The sequence below is a fragment of the Lonchura striata genome, chromosome 4, assembly GCF_050655825.1.
Source record: "Lonchura striata isolate lonStrDom1 chromosome 4, ASM5065582v1, whole genome shotgun sequence".
NCBI classification, from domain to species: Eukaryota; Metazoa; Chordata; class Aves; order Passeriformes; family Estrildidae; genus Lonchura; species Lonchura striata.
Window position 1 is genome coordinate 17,274,608 of NC_140706.1, and position 19,411 is coordinate 17,294,018.

The 19,411-nt window shown below is 37.1% G+C and overlaps 1 protein-coding gene across 7 annotated transcripts in view; it reads right to left on the reverse strand.

Annotated features, from left to right (window-relative positions):
• Positions 1 to 19,411, reverse strand: part of KCNIP4 (potassium voltage-gated channel interacting protein 4) — a 384,348-nt gene that overhangs the window by 261,407 nt on the left and 103,530 nt on the right. Inside the window, exon 1 of one of the 7 annotated variants that reach the window (XM_021554444.4) lies at positions 18,540 to 19,181. The exons of the other annotated variants lie outside the window; for them this stretch is intronic. Within the exon in view, the coding sequence (XP_021410119.1) occupies positions 18,540 to 18,627 (88 nt within the window). The 5' untranslated portion in view covers positions 18,628 to 19,181. Of the gene's footprint in view, positions 1 to 18,539; positions 19,182 to 19,411 lie in introns of those variants that run through there. 7 annotated transcript variants of the gene reach the window in all.

Genomic DNA, 19,411 nt, shown 5'->3' on the forward strand with positions numbered 1-19,411 from the left:
GATTTGATGGAATGTGGAAGACACCTTGACAAATTAATTTGCTAAAATAATAAGTTTGGGTTAAAGTAAGAAGCATTAAAACTACTTAAAGTTCTAACTTAGCAGAGATTATAAAACAATGGCAAAATATGTTACAAATGAAATGTTAGTCAAATACTTGGGTAATAATTAAATAATAACACCATTAGTCAGCAATAACCACAAGCAGGTCACAAAACTTTGGCACATTATCTCTGGATTTTAACTACTCTGCCTTATTAAAAAACTGCTTGGAAATATTTTGGTTTCAGCTTTAATTTTTTTTCCCTTAAATCCCATAGTCTTACATGACTGCTGAGTCCCATATTCAATTTTATATTATAGTAATTATCTTGATATGATGTGATAGGGTTCACTAGTACTGTAAAAAAAGTATTTTTCCTGATAAAAATTGTTGTATTAATAGTGGGGATTTCACAACAGCAAGGAGACTGGCAGTTCTCAACACTGCCAGTTGTTTTCTGGTTGCTGAACTAAGCTACAGGTACAAATTTCTTGACACAGGCAGAAATAACTCTCTTGTGCTTTATCACATTCAGGAGACAACCTGACACCTTCCCTGAGATGCTGTTAAATGCAATAGGGTTTCTTTATTCCTAGGAGTCTGTAGAAACACCCAGTCTACAAAGCAATAAGTGTGCTTTGTTTTCCAAAACAAACATTCATGCTCTAAAATTTTTGAACAGATGCATGAGGCAAGAAGAAATTCCTGATTCCAGTGGCACTAGGAGCAAGACGCTGTATACTCTTTTTATCATGTTCTTCCTTCACACCTTCCATGTCCATTTGCATCCACAGTTTGCATGAAAGGACAGCTATGGCCAAAGCGCTTTTATCAACATTTCTGCTTTGAAAGCTGCTAAAAGTTCTAATGTATTCTCACTATCTAGCTTTTCATCAACAAAGCAAGTTTCTTTACTCAAAATCCAGAGGAGTAACAGGCCTCAATTAAAAACTAGAAAAAACCCCAAGCCTGTTAACTTTCAGAGTATTCACAAAAAGACCTGTTGTTTATGTCAGGCTTTTCAGAAATGTAAGAATGGCTTGTTAATTAAGACACAGAATAAAAAATAAATAAATAAATAAATAAGTAAATAAAAAGCAGGATAACCAAAGTGAGAAATTTGACATAATCATGTGGAAACCTCTTCTACAGAACTTTCAATTACCCAGTATGGGTTACCTAAAAGGCAGAATGGAGGAGACTACTGTAAGACTACTTGTCTCAGAGCAATTTCTAAATAGCATTTATTATCAAAAAATGAAACTAAGGAAGCAAGCAAAACAATTCTCATAAATTAAATAATGAAATGCAATTTCTGTGGAGCCAGAAATGAGAGCTACATAGTGTTCCCAAACATCTTTTTTTTTCCTAGAAACACCCAGGGGGAACAAAGAAGCATACTGCCAACAGCTGAATCCAAAACTAGGAGGCTTCCTATAGTTTCAACTTAGCTCAGCCTGAGAGAGTTATAAGGCTTTTCCAAAGAGAAGTATATAGTATAAGAACTACACAAGAGCATAAATAGATAACCAGCTTGGGTACTGTGTCTCTTCTAAGTCTACAGAGTCAACTTAATTAATTTGTGCAGATAATTAAATTCTGACAACAGATCAGACTTATATTTTAGATAAAACAAAGACCAAAAGACCCCAAATAAACTTTTGTCAAGAAAAAAGTGTACCTTTAGTTCACAATGAATCTGCCAGAGTGAAAGTGCTCTTTGTCCCGAATATGAAAACACAGAAAATGAGTCCTGGAGCATAAATACATGCTTATCATTAAATCAAAAAGCCTGTAGCCAAAACTCAACATCAATAGAAAAAAAAAATAAGTTAGCAATTTCAGCAATCCTCTACAATAACACACTGCAGTTTGAGGTAAATAATGCTTCATATACACAATTTACACAAAGTAAATCTTTTGCTCCATCGAGTAACTGCTTGCATTGCAGGGGCAAGATAATGAAAAGGTAAGCAATGTGAAGAGCTTGTCAGGTAAAAGAGCTCTTGAATGAAGATGACAGAGAGCTGCTGATCTTCACCCAGAAGGAAAGGCCAGAACAGCAAAGGACTGAGTCTTTCATCTCTATTTAAACATAAAAACAAACAAACATACTAGATTGAAACTGAACAGTCTTTTTAAGAATAGATACTTCTGGGGTGAAAGCAGATTAATATCTTTATACAGTATCCCAGCAGAGTCCTTCAAGGACATTCTGCAAACATGCTGCTTGGATATACCTTGAAACCCTTCTTTATGAATTGTTTGTTGGATATACTTTGAAACTTTTCTCAAAAACTTGTTTAGCAAATTTTTTTAGAATTCTTAGTTTAGTTCTATTTCTTAACCGAGTAGAAACCAGGGGGTGTAGGTCTTCTTTTGAGGGTATAGGTATCACTACACCCTCAGGACCTGTGGAAATTAAATGTATACTACAAAACCATTGGAATAGAGTACAGGGAAATCTACATCCAATTTTTCTCCTTCCACTAATATAGAGCAGAATTACACAAGAGCATACCATATATATACATATATATATATTTATGAATAAACCTTGATAAAGTGTTTGGAATATTAATGAGATAACTAAAGAAACTCCATGCCTCAGGTTTCCTATCAGCAAATACACAACTACTTCCATGGCCTATAGCATGCTGGAGTCATTTCTAAAGCAGTATATTAAGTATGTTTAAAACATATTGTTTGCATTTTTCCTAGTATGAATTTCACTAAACTCCTCAAAGTTTCTCCTAATACTGATCTACCTAATGAATACAGGAATAAGTTAGCATAAAAAATGAACTTTTAATTCAGTAATTTGAGGAAAAAACATATATTTATACCATTTCCTATCATTGAAGCCCTTTTTTCTATAGCATAAAAAAGCAGAGTTTCCAGGAGAAAACCCTTACTATACTTCATAGGAGATATCAAGCAAAAATGCAGTCACCAGTTTTGACAGCTTACATACTTTGTGTATCAGTAATTGACATCCATTTGGGGACCTATTCTTTGGGTTTTGAAAATAATTGTCTTCCCTGCTGTCTGCTAATTTTGTGTTTGAGAGGAGGAACAAACTGTTATTTTAACATTGAGCAGGAACAAGCTGTTATTTTCACATCACTCCATACCTTGACATAGGAAAAAAAAAAAAAAAAGAAACCAGAGCTTCTTAAGAAGACCAAGAAATAAACAAAGAGGGAAATATAAAAGGGCCTTAGTGGGAAATTTAACAGAATTTTTTTCAAATTGCAGTTCACTACTGCATTTCTATATAAATGGAAAAATCAGAACACAGATCTTGAGTTCAGGGCCATGCACTTCAACTTTTCCACTTTATCTACAGTGACAAAGGGCTTTGTCTTCTGGAATCCCAGTCTGCACTACAACAGCTCAGCAGCATGAAGGGCAGCTGTGACCAACTGGAAACCAAAGGGGCATTCACAGGCATCAGTGTGAGAGGCAGATGCCCTCTTGTCAGCAGCACTGTAAAATAAAAACAAGCAAAAAAACCCCAAAAATGCAAACAAATAAAAACCAAAAACAAAAATCCACAAACACCAAAACCAACCTCTAGTTTACTGCAATTTCTATAGCTGACTTAAACTCTTAAAGGATGGGCAGAATTCTTCACACATACTATTTTCTTGCAAATTATTTTTCAAATTTTGATGCATAATGAAATTGCTTAAAATGCAACTTTAAAAGAAAAATACTAAGCAGAGTAAAAATTGTCTATTAAAATCAATGACCTAAATGCAACGGGATCCTAAAAAAAACCCATGACTTTTAGAACACTTTTTTTTTTTAATTGTGCAGAGTGAAACAAATTAAATTTTATAAACTACCATCTGGGATTCAGGATGTTTGATTGCATTTTTACGACTGACTGAAATGAAAATGAGTAGTTTAGTTTGGCAGTTGGTACAGTTCTATGCCTGGAAATTTATCATAGTTTGCCATGTAATTTAAGCACTCAATTTTCAACAGCTACTGCTCTCAGTCTGGGGAGGCAGCAAAAAAAATCTACAACAAATTACACATGATGAATTTTTAGTAGCCCCAGTTGGGTTTTTTTTTTTGTCCCTAGGAGACAGGATGCTGTGCAACAGACTGCCTGAGAGAAGAGGTTAACAAATTGGGTTGTAAAAAGAATCTATGTGGAAGGTGACCTTCTGAAAAAGGTATTCCAGCCTCTGGCTGGGATGAGGAAAGGGTATGACTGCTGTAGAATTGTATTAAAGCAGCTTATCACTCACTTCTGAAAGAGAGTTGTCCTGGCAACTTTGCTGTGTACTGAGTCATGTGCTACTGCATTTATGAATTTGTACGCCTTTGACGTATTCTCTTGATTGGACTTTTCAGGAATCCAGTGCTGGAAAGCTGTCTTTAATCCTACATCATAAGCCAGATACCAAGCTACTTAATTGTACCAGAATGACTTCTGCCCCAGACTGGAAAGGATCAAAGCACAGGCAGCAGTTTTATCCACGTTTTCTTGGACTTCAGCAGAATGTAGGCACCAAGGTCCCATCGTACTTACCCACGAGCTGAACCAGCTTGTCCTTGTCAGGGAATTGGTGGTGAAACAAAGTCTCAAATCAGTTTTGCACTCTATTTAGTCAACCCAGTGTTGTTTTAGAATGACAGATCTTAATGATTGCCAGTAGCATCCATGGAAGAATCTCTTCAAAGGCATTACTGAGTCTTACAAAGCACTGAAGCAAGAGAGTTATTCCTCTCCTTCTGTTTAGAAGAAATTCATAGTGGCTTATATAGATACACTCTGCATTGGTAATGTGTTTTAATACCTTGTTATTCTAGAAAGCAAAGAGAAAAGGTCAAAAAACACCAAGAGTTTTAAATTCATTTAAAAAAATGAGCAGCATGCAGTTGCCATTGCTTGTAAGGAGAACAGTGATCTTTTGAGGCAGGTCTCATGGCATCAGTTCCCTTTCAGGATGTGTATGATCTACTGTAGGATGCACTACTTTTAGGAGTCTGCCAGTCTTGAATGATACGTTAAAAAAAAAAAAGGACAAAGGCAGGAAATGCAGTAGTTATAGGCAGTGACATCATATTAGAAGAAAGTTATAGTGAAGGAGTCCCTAGAGGGCAAATGCCAAAGCTCCAAATGTTCAGCATATTCGTAAGTGTCCAGGAATACAGGGTGAATAATGAAGCTAGAAAAATCCACTTATGATATTCAGTGCAGGGTTAGTGGAATAACTGCAGAAGGACCACATGGAACTGAGTGACCAGGGATGAAGTGATCAAAGTGATGAAACAAAGCACCCAACTTAATATAAAGTAGGTAGGAAAACCAACACACCATAGGGTGATGAATCAAGACAGACTACATGTACTGAAAAATGGAAACATAATTCACAGGTCTAAGAAAACATTAGCTTAGCATCAGGTCCATTAAAAAAGCAAACAAAATGTTCTGAATTATTACAGAAGTATAAAAAAGAATTGAAGAGCAACCATACAGAACTGTTATAGTAGGGGGACTGTACATTTTTGAGTACTACAAAACCTGAATTTCCTAGATTATAAAGGACTTAACAGAAAGAAGCAAAAGCAAAGCTATATATATAGGTGCCACTGTGAAGAAAAATATTTATTTTTATTTTCAAGATTATTATTTTCAAAAAATTATTTAAAAAAAAATAATTGGAAATTTTAGTATATAGTATCAGTTTTGCGAGTACAAAACTATCCTGAAAGGAGACAAAATAAGTGATGTTTAAATGCAATAATCTGGAAAAATCTGAGCTGAGCTCTACTCATCTCTTAACTACTGACCTTCAGCATTGCTTCCTATGCCATATTCAATCTGCAGGGAGCTGTAAGGGCAGTGAAGGTCTTCCACACTACCTCAGCCTGTAAGTGGGCAGAAACATGAAACAGAATATTTCCCCTAGCCATTGCATTCCCAGTGCCCTCTAGACACAATTATATGTGTTTGAAGGCTGCTTCCTTCAAATTCTGCTCCTCCATGGCCCAGCTGGCTAAAGCTCCAGCATTGCACATTTCCCTTCACAGCTCCCAGATCCACAGGCACACCACAATGTTTACTTCATTTTTTCAATTCACTGTGGTGCAACCATTTCTGCCTCTCATCCTTTGCCCTGTCAGATTTTAAAGCCAATGCACCTCCAGATAAGGTATAGATGTAGTTACAGTACTCTGTCTACTTAAGTGTGGAATGCTTCATCCCCAGGTGTACACTTTGGTGATATGTCTTAAGTAATTGGGGTGCAATACAGATCTGTTATTTGATGCAGATTAACTAAATCTGAAAAAAAAGTAGTAGTACAAAATATAAACTAAAACGCTGTATTGGTTGTAAAGAACAGCATTGTAAAAATTTGTTGTTGTTGTTCATACAGTCAAACATACAATGCCACAGTGCATGTTTCTCTTACAAATAAGCCATAATAGAAAGAAAATATCAAACCTAAATTTTCTGACTTTGATTAGCAGCAATACAGCTAAAAGTGAACAGTCAACATAATAGCACTGAAAAGCGTAAACACTTTATTTTCTATCATCACATTGCTCTCTTTACTGATGAACTCTACCTGGCAAGATAGGAGATAAGAGTACTACTACTAATTTTGTAAATGGGTAACACACATAGCAAACTGCCTGTTCAGACTGTTAAGGTGGATCACAGAATGGATCAGGCTGGGAGGGACCACAGCAGCCATCTGGTCCAACTCCCTGCACAAGAAGGGCCATGCCAGAGCACATGGCAGAGGATTGTGTCCAGAGAGTTCTTGAGTATGTCCAGTGAGGAAGACTCCACAACCTTCCTGGGCAACCTGTTCCATGTGCAGTCACATACACGGTAAGTAAATCCTTCCTCAGACGTAATTTCCTGGGCATCAGTTTCTTCCCATTACCTTTTCTTCTATGCCTTAGCACCACTGAGCAGAACCTGGCTCCATCCTCCTGACACCCTTCCTTCCAGACATTGATGAGGTCCTCTCACAATTGTCTCTTTTGAGGCTGCACAAGCCTAGTTACCTCAGTCTTTCCTCATAAGAGAGATGCTCCACTCCCTTAATCATCTTTGTCACCCTCAGCTGGACCCACTCCAGGATATTTACAAGAATTCTATTGCTTTTTGAAGAGTAGTTTCCTCCTTGATGAAAAAGGATATCTTTCTACTGTATGTACAACTTGATTGATGAAAACATCTCAGCAGACTAGTCATGGAAGGACTGGCCTTAGTCCCATACTATCTCAACAGGATGACATTTCAATTACTGTCACAGTACGATACTATACAGACAACAGGTAGGTAATTTAATAGATCAGTCCAGAACTTCCTGTAAGCAATACATACAATCCAATTAGTTCCTCACAATAGACTACAGCAATTATTTGAGGAGCTTCTAGCACTTCATCTGGCAAGTCTTCACCGGGCAGGAATGCCCTGCTGTTTCTATTCCCATCTGTCACTCAGCATTAAAGTTTCAGAGCACTGTGAACACGAACACAGGGGATGTTGCAGCACTTCAATTCACCTGTGCGTGGCAAGAGGGAGAGTGCCTGAATAGCAATGAAACTTCCAAAACTAGCAGTCAGGGCAACAGATACATCAAACTGAAAGTCAGTAGTGACTGCCAGCCACCATCACCTCTGTATTCCCCAACATGCATTTGAGTTACTGTTGTAAATCACTGGATTCAAAAATCAGTCAAATTTTGAAGGAATAAATATTTCTACAATGTAAACATTTTGCCTTCAATGCTAGAGGTTCAGAGTGCTGAGAGTGAAGACATGACACCATGTTGTCCACTAAATATTTCTCTCTGACCAAATTCTACATTTGTACAGATTTGCCTGCAGCTTTACACCAAGGATGAATCCGATACACAATAACATAGAGGTATCAGAGGCTGTGCATAAATGTGCATTTTTATTTATTACTGTCACTTGTATTCTTTTTTCTCTTCCATCCTCTTACCCTCAGTCTTAATTTTCCTAACAGTCTTATTTTATATTTTCTGTTAAGATGCATCTAATCTTCTTCATTCAGTTACGTTTTTAAAAGTTATTAGCTGATTGAATAAATCAAAAGTGTTCTTGTCCTCAGTAAAAAGCTCTTATGCCTTTTCAGGAATCCTGAGGAGCTGTACACATAGGCTACTCAGGGAAGTTAATTATTAATTATTAGTAAGGTGGAACAGTTAAGATTAATTCAGTTGCTGTTGAAACCCACTCATTCAGAATTAAAATAGAATTTGGTTTCATTTCCTTGAGAAATGAATTATGCTAAATTAAAATGAGGTCTCTTCAGTTCTGATTCTTCTGCAATGTAGCAGAAGAATTTACTTAATTTCAATTAAATTAAATGAAATGAAGACAATTCCTTAGATTTCTCTTATGTTTTAACTCCTTTTCTGAAGTGGTAATGGAAGAAGCTTACAAAACTTGTGTTAGGCTGCAGTACAGCAATTCAAAAGCAGCTCATCATTGTTGCTTAATATTTGTTTATCTGGGAACAAACATATGATAATTCGGGGAAATTGACTAAATACATATAATCATTAGCCTCACATTGACAGTAATGAAGCAATTTCAGATGCATTTTCTACAGAAGGCTCTGCAGATTTTACTGCTGTGGATTCCATAAGCACCACTGATAGTGAATTAGATGGTAAGAGTACTGATTGTACCTAACATGAGAGATGCTGATATGAGCAATTTAAAACTTGTAAGTGAAAATTAACATTGTATAGAAAAGGGATTTATTTAAAACTGGGTGTACTTATAAATTTTAAATATATATTTTTATAAAGATAAAAATAATAATTTCTACATAATCTAAAATAATCTAAATAATCAGCAACAGTTAATTGTCCTAGGTGTCTGTATCCATACTCTGATTAGAAATGAATCCAATTTTTTTGCCCTCAAGCTGGCTGCATCTGTGTGTATCAGCACCCCATTCGACCAACAATGCTCAGTTTTTAAGTGCTGAATAAACCAGAGCCCCCAGATCACATCATATCCTTGTCCCAAGGAAATAATCTGCAGGGAAAACCTGACCTGGGATTTTTAAAGAAATTCTTCAACTAATGTAATGAAATGTAGCGATTAGAATAAAGAATCTACGGACACACTTTTGAGAAATAAATGACATAAGAGCCTAATTCCTATTTTTAGAGTTGACTAAGGAGTCTATTTTCTGCTGACCTTTACAAGTGTTACGATAAATCAAATGGAAATGATCAACTGTCACATTTTTCCCTGAAATTAAATGAAGTTTACAACAACTGTCACAGAAAGGTCTGCACTGCACAAATTCTAAATGTTATTTGACTTTATTCACATGCCTCATAAAGGGTATTTTAAAAATTACAAATCTGCTGACAAAAGCCAGACTAATAGACACAAAATCTAGTACCTCTCTTCATATTTATTAAATTTCTTAAACTAATGGAGTATGGATATTGATGAAAACAGACTTTTTGCCTCTCCATCTCAAAAAGTTTTTTATTTTATATTTAAAATTAATCACACTGCCTAGGTGGGGACTCCATAAAAAGCTCAAGAGGGTAAATCAAATTGCTACCAGTTTTAAAAGCTAAATAGCCTATTTCACACACATACACACACACTATTTATTGTATATGCTTACTTTATGTATTCTGAAGAAACAGTAATGACAAACTTAATATATAAAACTATGGCATCTATATTATTTGGAATAGAACTTCAAATGTAGAACTAATGACAAGTCACAGTTCAATACTGCAGGAATCGAATAATAATAGATGTATGTTGCTTGTTCAAAATGTTCAGTATTAGCAGAAACCCTCAGTAGCAGGACCTCCTAGAATACCTGCTGTAGCTTAAAAAAGGAAGTCAACAAAATAAAATATTTTTAAATTTTTTGAAGGGAAGTGAACCCCCTAGGTCCAAGCATATACATATTTGCACCATGATACATATTTCAGTTAAAATTACAAAGACATCAATTTGCACTTAAAAATAGAATATAAAGGTAGTATTTTAGTTAATGTTTAAAAAAATTAATTGATCCAATTTTGACAGTTTTTTGCAGTGAAAAGTTGAGGAGTTTAAGTTCAGACAGTTTTTCATTTGTTTGTATAAATTTAAATAACCTCAAAAGTCAGTATTTCAATTTTGGAAATGAAAGAAGTATTGGAGTGAATTGCATTGTCTTCCATGACAGGCTGTCATCATGAAGAGACAGGAGGCAAGTGAAGAGTTCACATGAGTCAATATCCAAACCAATTCAGAGACACATACGTAAAAGTGGAATTCAAATGAACTGGGTTATACACAGAAAATATAAATGATACAAATTAATTGGATCTGAAAACACAGTAAAGACCATCACACCACACCAGGAAAGAGAACAGTGGTGATGTGACAACCGAGGTCACTGTGTTATTGTCCATAAATGGGTGACTGCCAGTGTAATGGGACATAGGATTGGCATTCACCAGCCACAAAGCAGCATTAAGTTTTATCAGTTCTACTGTTTCTACTTGGCTGTATCAGAGTCAGTCACACAGAATAACCAGTTAAAGACTGAAGTGCTGTTAGCAGGTAGTTCAGTGCCCATGTATTTCCAAGCCACTGCTATTTTCCAGATTGGCCATTAACTTTATATCCAAACATGGTATTGAATTGGCCATCATCTATCACTAATGTTCTTACAGAATTCAAATATTAAACAAATGAAGAAAATATTTTCTGTTAATACAAGCTCAGATTTAAGATAGCCCTTCTTGACTGTAAAGTATCAACTGTGCTTAACCCAGTTTGGAAGACAGGGACATCCATGAAACTAAAAGTTAAAATACACACTATTACTGCAAATCACTAAATGTACATACATGTATCATCCTATTTGGGGAATGAGATTGCCATGGTTTCTCATTTTTATTCCCAGCTTGCATCTTTCCCTCAACTGCCACAAATAAAACTATGAAGCAGGTCCAAAAATACTTGGGTTTTAAAACCTCCATTCAAAGGATCAGCTATTGACACTGCTACTGATAGGATGCATCCATCTTCCCTAGCTAGCCCTGCTTTAGATGTTACATATTCATTTTTTCTCACATCATTAGAGTTTCTAGTCCCTTTTCAGGGTATTTATTACTACAGGAAAAAGAAATGTATATATATATATATATATATATATATATATATACACATACACTTTCCTATGGACTAGTTCATGGGCTACTAGTATCCTGGTACTAGTATCCTAAGGCTATTCCATATGTGAGGCCTAACAAACCCAAAATATTAAAAAATTCCATGAAGAGATTCTTATTAGTAATTTGTAAAAACACTGTCTGAAAAAAAACTATTTCAATTTACCTAATATTCAATTTATAACTCCGTTTAAACTATCTGCTTTAAACTTCTGGCCATTGCAGGAAGGTGCTCAGGTGAGATCACTTAGTTGAGAACAAAAGGGACAGGATTACTGAGCTGCTGGACCGTGGTACTAAACCACTGAACCAGTGAAAACATCCTGACACCAGAGAAGTTTATTTTGACTTTTGTGACTGGGTTTTTCTTTGCTTGTTTTTAAATATCAAGACTGATGAAACTGGTGTAAACTAGTATTTATCAAAGACTTCATATTTTTTCTTAGGCAAAAAACTCCCAAACCAATTAATAAATGCAGGTTGTACTTTGTGATGGCATGTTATTTGATAAAATAGATTACCAAAGGTAATCTCTAGTCCTTCATTTTGCCTTTTTTTTTCCACAGAAAAAATTGTTTGGCCTACTGCCAAGAGGAATATATCATCTGAGCACAGGTGTGAGAGGCCTCCAACTGCACTCCTCTGACTGTCTTATTTCATGTGCTGATCACTGCCAAAAGTCCAAGGTGTTCAGGAAATAAATTATTCTGAACTCTTTCAAGGGTTGCTCCTTGGTAAATCCAGGAATCACCTTTTTTGAATGCAGGTTAGCAATATAAAAACACAGGAAATACCAAATTGGTTTAGACTAAGGATCCATCTAGTTCAATATCCTGTTTTCACTAACAGCTATTAGAGTATGCTCAGTGAAAACGAGAAACAGGAAAAGCACTTAGAACATTTTCCCCTAACACTTTCATAGCCATGGACTACTTTCATCTCAGGGAAATTCTTACATGTTTAATCTAGACCATGTCTCCCAACAGGTTTGTTTTCCAACTCTTTACTCAAGTGGCCCCTCTGGACTCATGCAGAACTTTTTGCACTAGCAACATCCTTTAGTAAGGAGTTTCACAGGTTTATCAGCCCCAGGGTTTCATTCCTGGCCAGTAGCAAGCTCACCACCTATCCATTCAGACATAAAGCTCATTTTGTCCAGCATGTACCCATTCATTTTACCCTACTTTCCCTACTTTGAATTTTAGCTGTTATTTTAGCATCTTTGAGAATCATTGTAAAATGCCTGTCTGCAGTGTAAAGTCCTTGTAAAAGGAACAAAAATATAACAACCAAAAAACTAGTCTGTACATTCCAAGATTGTGCTTATTTCAGTTTGCACCCAAATTTCTAATCTAAATATATCCTTCTCCTTGCTGCTTCTATACTCCAAGCTACTCTGTGCAATGGTTAAATGAAAAGTACACATACAGTGAAGAACTGTATTATATTGTACAAGGCTGAAACGGTCCTAATGTTGCCATTTCCCAACATTTTGTCTGCAGGATTTGGTAACTTTTAAAAAAGTTCCTTTAAGAGTATTTTTAAGCATATTATCAAGTGTTGTCCCTTATGTACAGCTGAATTTTTAATACTATATTTATAAATGACATCAGTAGTTTGGACTCTTACAAGAACAGTACAGAAAGTAGGACTTCCAAAGGGAAGATCGGTAATGATGACTACAAGATGCTTTCCAATGTGTCATTTGCAAGAGAAGATGAACTGTATCTTTCATTTTAATTAAGATTAAGTATTGGAATGAGAGAGTAAAACCTCAATTTTTTTCAACAGAAATGGTATGCAGCATGCTAACTTTGTCCTTTTCCAATTAACGCACCATAATAAGCCTTAAGACTTCAGTGAGGGCTCTTTTGGAATGATCTGGAAAAAATCTTTTTTAAATAGGTTATATGATGTTAATACCTGAAAAACATGGAACATTTGAGTCAAATATTTAAAAATATTCAGGAGAATATGTTTAAAGATTAGGGTATTGCCTTTGGATGCCCCACTTCAAGATATCCACTACTGTTTCATCCATCTGTGAAGTTCAGTCTAACTCAAATATGCAGGATTATAGAACCTGAAACATTTTGCACAACACTGAATTGCAAATCAGGAAGAGCAAAGGCAGTCTATGTAGACTGATTTCTTATGAGGGAAAAATTTATAATTTTTGAGTGCTTACATGTAATTTATTATAACACATTTTGTAACAGATTATTCTATTTGAAATCTAAGCAATTTTCTACAAAATTGCTGAAAGTTCACAGTAAATCTGCAGCATGTGAGAGGCATACAGGTAGGATTGATTTTTTTGAGGGAACAAAACAAATATTTTAATTTTCCAATTTGAAGCAGAACACATCTTAAGCACATTAAGTTAAGGCATTCTCAGCTTTCCCCAGAATACATTTCACATTGCCTGCTACTAAGCTCAATACATCTTGGTCTTTTGTCTCAGAGCACTGTCTGTACTACAGCCTAGTCTAAACAAAATGCCTATTGGAGTGATAATATATATATAGGGGTAGTGTAATATAGAAGTGTTTTCAAAAGCCAGGTATTCAACAATGCAATCAATGAAAAATCCTAGCAACATTACAGTAGGTCTTGGGCAAAATTCACCTAATATATTTAACAAGAGCTAACAACAACAAAACCAAAAACAAATAAAAAAACCAACAAAAACAACCAAAAAAATTGAGGGAGTTTTTGGTTGGTTGGTTGGTTGGTTGGTGTTTTTTCAGGTATTTTTCTTTCAAAGTCTGATATTTTATGCTCAAACACCTCTGTCAGATAGTACACGAAACCTACTCAAAATCCCACTGTGCTGACATTCAGTATTCACCAAACCCTTCCACTGAAGGGATTTCCCTCAGAGGAAGATGAATATCAAGACAGCACCTGCAAAAGTTGCCAGTCCTAATCAGGAACTTGAGCAAGCATAAAGTACAATGCAGAATTTCAAATGAAATCTGGAATGGCTTATTTTAAATTAATGAGACTTCTTCCCCTAAACAGGGCATGGCAAATATTTCACTCTTGCACGTTGGAACTTGTGAAATCATCTATAGAGAGAACACTGCACCTCTGTATAGGAAAAATTTCTGAAACCCCAGAGGTTCAAACTACCTCATAGGCAACAGCCAAGAAAGAGATGCTGACCTTGAATCTGGGATTCTTTCCTATAAAAAATAAATGAAAAAAAGACCAATTAAGTTCATGAATAATACTAATTTGGTATTAAAGAAAAAATAGAAAAAAGAAATATTTCAGCAATAAAAAAGGAATTTGGAAACATATTAAACCTGTTTTCTCACGAATGTTGACATTTTAGGTTTTCCATAACATCTTCAAATAAAAGGTCTTTTAAAATAATTTTATGTTATATCCTGTTTGCATAAAAAGGGGAACAGTCTTTTTATCTCCTCTCTTTGTTTTATATTTTTAAAGATTATTTTGATATTTTGCATTATTTTTGTCTTTTAATTTATTCTACTTCTTTATTATGCACCATAGAAGTTAAGAGAATCTGGTAACCTCCATGCAAAAAAAGGTGATTCCTCTTGGATTTACCAAAGAGTAGCCTGTAAAGGAATTCAGAATAAACTACTGTCCTAAATAGTCTCAGACTTTTGGCAGTGATAGGCACATGAAATAGGCCAGTCAGAGTACAGTTGTGAGGCCTCCCACAGCTTCAGAGCTATGCTCAGATGATATATTCCTCTTGGCAGTAGGCCAGAAAACATTTCTGTGCAAAGAAAAGGCAAAATGAATGACTAGCGACTATCTTTGGTAGTCTGTTTCATCAAAGAACATGCCATCAGAAAGTACAACCTGCATTCACTAATTGATTTGCTTTATTTTACCTAAGAAAAATATGAAGCCTTTGATAAATGCTACTTTACACCAATTTCATCAACCTTGAAATTAAAAAAAAATAAGCAAAACCCCCAGAAAATCTAAAGTCAAAAAAACCCACATCAATCCTTGATCTAATCTACAAAAGCCTAGAAGAGGGAGGTACCTTCAGTTTGTTGGAGTACAATTTCACAGCCAGTGAAATTCCCCACTTCATTCCCTTTATACATATATGCTAACTGGGAATTTGAATCTGTCCTGTAAAACCTGATCTCCTATATTAAAACTATAGCAGACATTTAATGTAAACATGCCTGAAAGAGATGTAATTGTGAAAACCCACCACTGAAGGTTTTGGTTCTGTCATCTCTTTAATCTTTCATCAGTTGTGACAGTTAAGAAAAACTTCATAGCCATTGCTCTGAAATCACTTCTCCTCCATTTTAAGATAATCTATGACCTACTTCTCGATCTCAAAATTATTTATAATATACAAATCCATGTTGCATCCAAAAACTAAAACATTCTCAAGAGCAGTGCCAAGATTTTATGACAGTGTTTCAAAGACCAGGTGCTTGCAAGTCATGAGACAACAAAGTAGGGAATGGTATACTTGGTTTGCCATCTTCAATGAGGGAATATGTTTCACTCGTGGAAGCACACCAACTTACTGTATAACAAAAATCATGGGAAATTAAAAACTTTGTTTAAAAGACTATTTCTTTTCACTACATTTTGCTATCAATCATAGTGACTTGCTGTAAAAAAACTGAGTGATCTGGATGCATTCATGCAGAGAGTCCCACTTAAAACCCATTGTAAAGGCTTATACAGCATTTACCTTCAAGCAAGGGGGTAGTTTCATTAATATTGGTTCCAGCTGAGTGGACTATGAAGCACAAGTCCATGCTTATGTATTATTACAGACAGCTATATGAGACCATTTTTATTTTAAATATTTAGATTTACTGCAGAGAAGGTCTGTCTGTAGTGCTATAAATGGTTATGAAACACAGGCTATAGAACCAGTAATCAACAGTGAGTCCTTAGCCAGTCCATAGCCAGAAAACCCAGTCTCCCTCCTATATGACTTTGCTCTGTTTCTGATCAATGTAATCACACCAGCTGCAGCACAGCTTGTATAGATGTGTAGATTAAGTATATATTCAACATGCCTACCCATACAGGAAGAAGGGATGGATTATACTCAGTGCAAGTACTTTCAAGAATGTGTAGTTCCAAACTATTAAGTATAATTTAAATATTAAGGAACACCTGAAAAAGAAATTAGAAGCCAAATCATATCAACATAGAAATTAAATTACATTCACCATTGTTCTTCTTAGTAAACACTTACACTTTGAAATTCATTGGCTACTTGGGTGATGAGATTGCCTGATTCTAAGAAGTTAAATAAGCACACTTCTTTGTTTCTGATACCTACCCTAAATTATTGAAGGTTCAAGATAGAAATGGCAGTATCTTTATTATACAAAGTATAACTTTCTAACAATTTCAACTAGGCTTTCTAATTCATCTTCATTAATTATCAACTAATTATCACAGAATAAATTATGCATTAGATTTTTCAGGCTGAACAGTAACTGGTTTGCAACAGTTGAGGTTACTGAGGAGGAATGGGCTATGCAAGAATTTAACAGTGGAGCTCTCCCTCCCTTCACATGTCAGGTACTATCACATTATCCTGAGCTCATTTGCCACATCATTTGAACATGATGGAGTCTATTAACTTAATAAGAGTAGCAAGATACCATTCATTACCTGTAGTAAAAACAAACTGAAAATCTCCTCAGAAGTATCTCAGCTCTTCCTAAGAGCGGGGATTTTTTGCTTGCTTGCTTGCCTTTAAGGAAACAGATCTGAGGCCACCCCACTTGGCTTTTTATCATTGAATAAGTGCTGCTTAATTTTAAAATTATAACTTCTTTTCGTGATAGCATATGAATCAGTATCCACAGCAAGTCTTGAAAATAGTTTTGAATTGTGAGCTCAGAAAGGTTGCAGCACAAATGTCAATCTGAAAAATAGAGTAGTGTGTGCATCATTTGCTAGATAGGAAAGGAAAAGCTTGGATGACTTTGTGAAAAGAGTATTGCTAAGAATTTCTAACACATCTTTCTTCTTGCATCATATATTATTTAATTTCCATAGCAAATCATGAAAGCAAGAAGCCAGTGTTTTCAGAAAAATTTGAATTTATGTAGTTTACAAAAGAGAAACTACGATAGACTAGGAATGATAGAGAAAATAAAGGCAAGGAAAATCTGTTACCAGACACTCAAAGTTATTAAAAAGCTGTGTCAGATTTCCAAAAGTTACAAGCATCCTATAAAGTACACATTGACAGTGTTTGTGCTGTGACTTTTATAGCACTGTAATCCCAAATCTCATTTATTGCATGCATCAATTCTTCCAATTATTGCTAAAGAGTCAACTTTGCTCTCAAATCTTTTCATCAGTGTCATAACAAAAAACACAAATAACCAACACACCACCACCACACAAATGAAAATAACCAGCTGAAACTTTTAGATGACTTTAAGTAAATGGCTTTTAATTCTCAGCAATTGTATTATCATAATTGGATATTATCTGCCGATGCTGGACTTGCAACTCTGCAAGGGGGAAAAAAAGTAACTTAAGTCTAGAAAGAAGCACAATTATATTTTATAAATACAGAATGACATCATGTAAGTTATCATATTTGTCAGCTGTTGAGAACAGCCACAGAAAATGCTGAATTGTGAGAAAAGCATATTTTCCAAATTGATAAGAAAACTACAGCATCTGCTCAGTATAGCTTAGAAACCTTCCCTGGTACTGCACACTTTGTCCAAGGTTACAAAAAAAAAAAAAATTACCTAAGGAATGCTGAAAACCACTATGTTTCAAATTCCTTAAAGGCAAAGCACAAGTGTTATTTATAATTTCCCACAAGATACTATAACATCCCATTGACAGATTGCAGCTGATTTACATCTTTAGATAAGCAAAACCAAGCCTCCGAGGAAGAGAAGGTAGTGTGCTTGTCACAGAATATCAGTCCAAGAAACAGTGAAAATAAAAAGCGTAAGATTCATCCTTTATGACCAATGTTTCTTCTCTGCAGTACGATTAACACATACAGGTGGACAGGTGGACCCATGTACACCCACATCCCAATTTGGGCCGGTGTGTGTAAAGGCTTAGAGAATGTCAGATTGTCTAAACACTGTAACATCAGGCTATGCTCTGTTTTCATTGTGCTCTGCCACAAAGTAGTTCACAGAGCTTCTTTTACTATTATTTATAAGATGAAAGAAATGATAATATAAAACAATGACAACCCTGTATTATCCTTAGGCAATTCTCTCGTTATCATGCTGAACCGCTCGACTACAGAGAAAAACAGTCATTACCTGTGTGAAGAGAACCTGTGATTAGCCTGAGAAGGTACTGGGCAAATTTCATTATTTCCCGCTTACACCGCTTCCTACAGCCACTCATCTTAGGCAACGGGGTATTCCTCTGAGGAGAGCCTGACGACTTTGCCAATAAAGGGAACAGTTTCTGCCAGCAAACTTCTGGGGCAGTTCAGAGCCTCACACGGCCTCGCCGCCTCCTCACGGCCGAGCAAACTCCGCCGATCTGCCTCGGCTGGCTGCGCAGGGGAGCCCGCGGCGGCCGGCGGGCGCTGCCACGGCACAGCGCGGTGCGGCACGGCTGGGCAGGGCACGGCACGGCTCGGGCTGGGCTCGGCACGGCTCGGGCTGCGCTCGGCACGGCTGGGCAGGACACGGCACGGCTCGGGCTGGGCTCGGCACGGCACGGCTCGGGCTGGGCTCGGCACGGCTGGGCAGGACACGGCTGGGCAGGGCACGGCACGGCTGGGTAGGACACGGCACGGCTGGGCAGGACACGGCACGGCTCGGGCTGGGCTCGGCACGGCTGGGCAGGACACGGCACGGCTGGGCTCGGCACGGCTGGGCTGGGCTCGGCACGGCGCGGTGCAGGCACTGGCGCGGCCACCGGCGCCCCCGCCGCGGCCGGACCCGCGGCAGGCGCTGGCCGCGGGCGGCTCCGCGGGCGCGCAGCCCGGCGGGCGGGGCGGTGCCGGTGCCCGCCCTACGCAGGCAGCACGGCACGGCACGGCACAGCACGGCCCGGCCCAGCCCAGCCCAGCACCGCCCCCGGGAGCCGCTCCGCTCCGCGCTCCTCCCGCGGGCAGCGGCCGGGGCACGGCGCTGCTCCGCTCCCGAGCTGCGGGAGCGTCACCGAGGTGAGCGGGCGG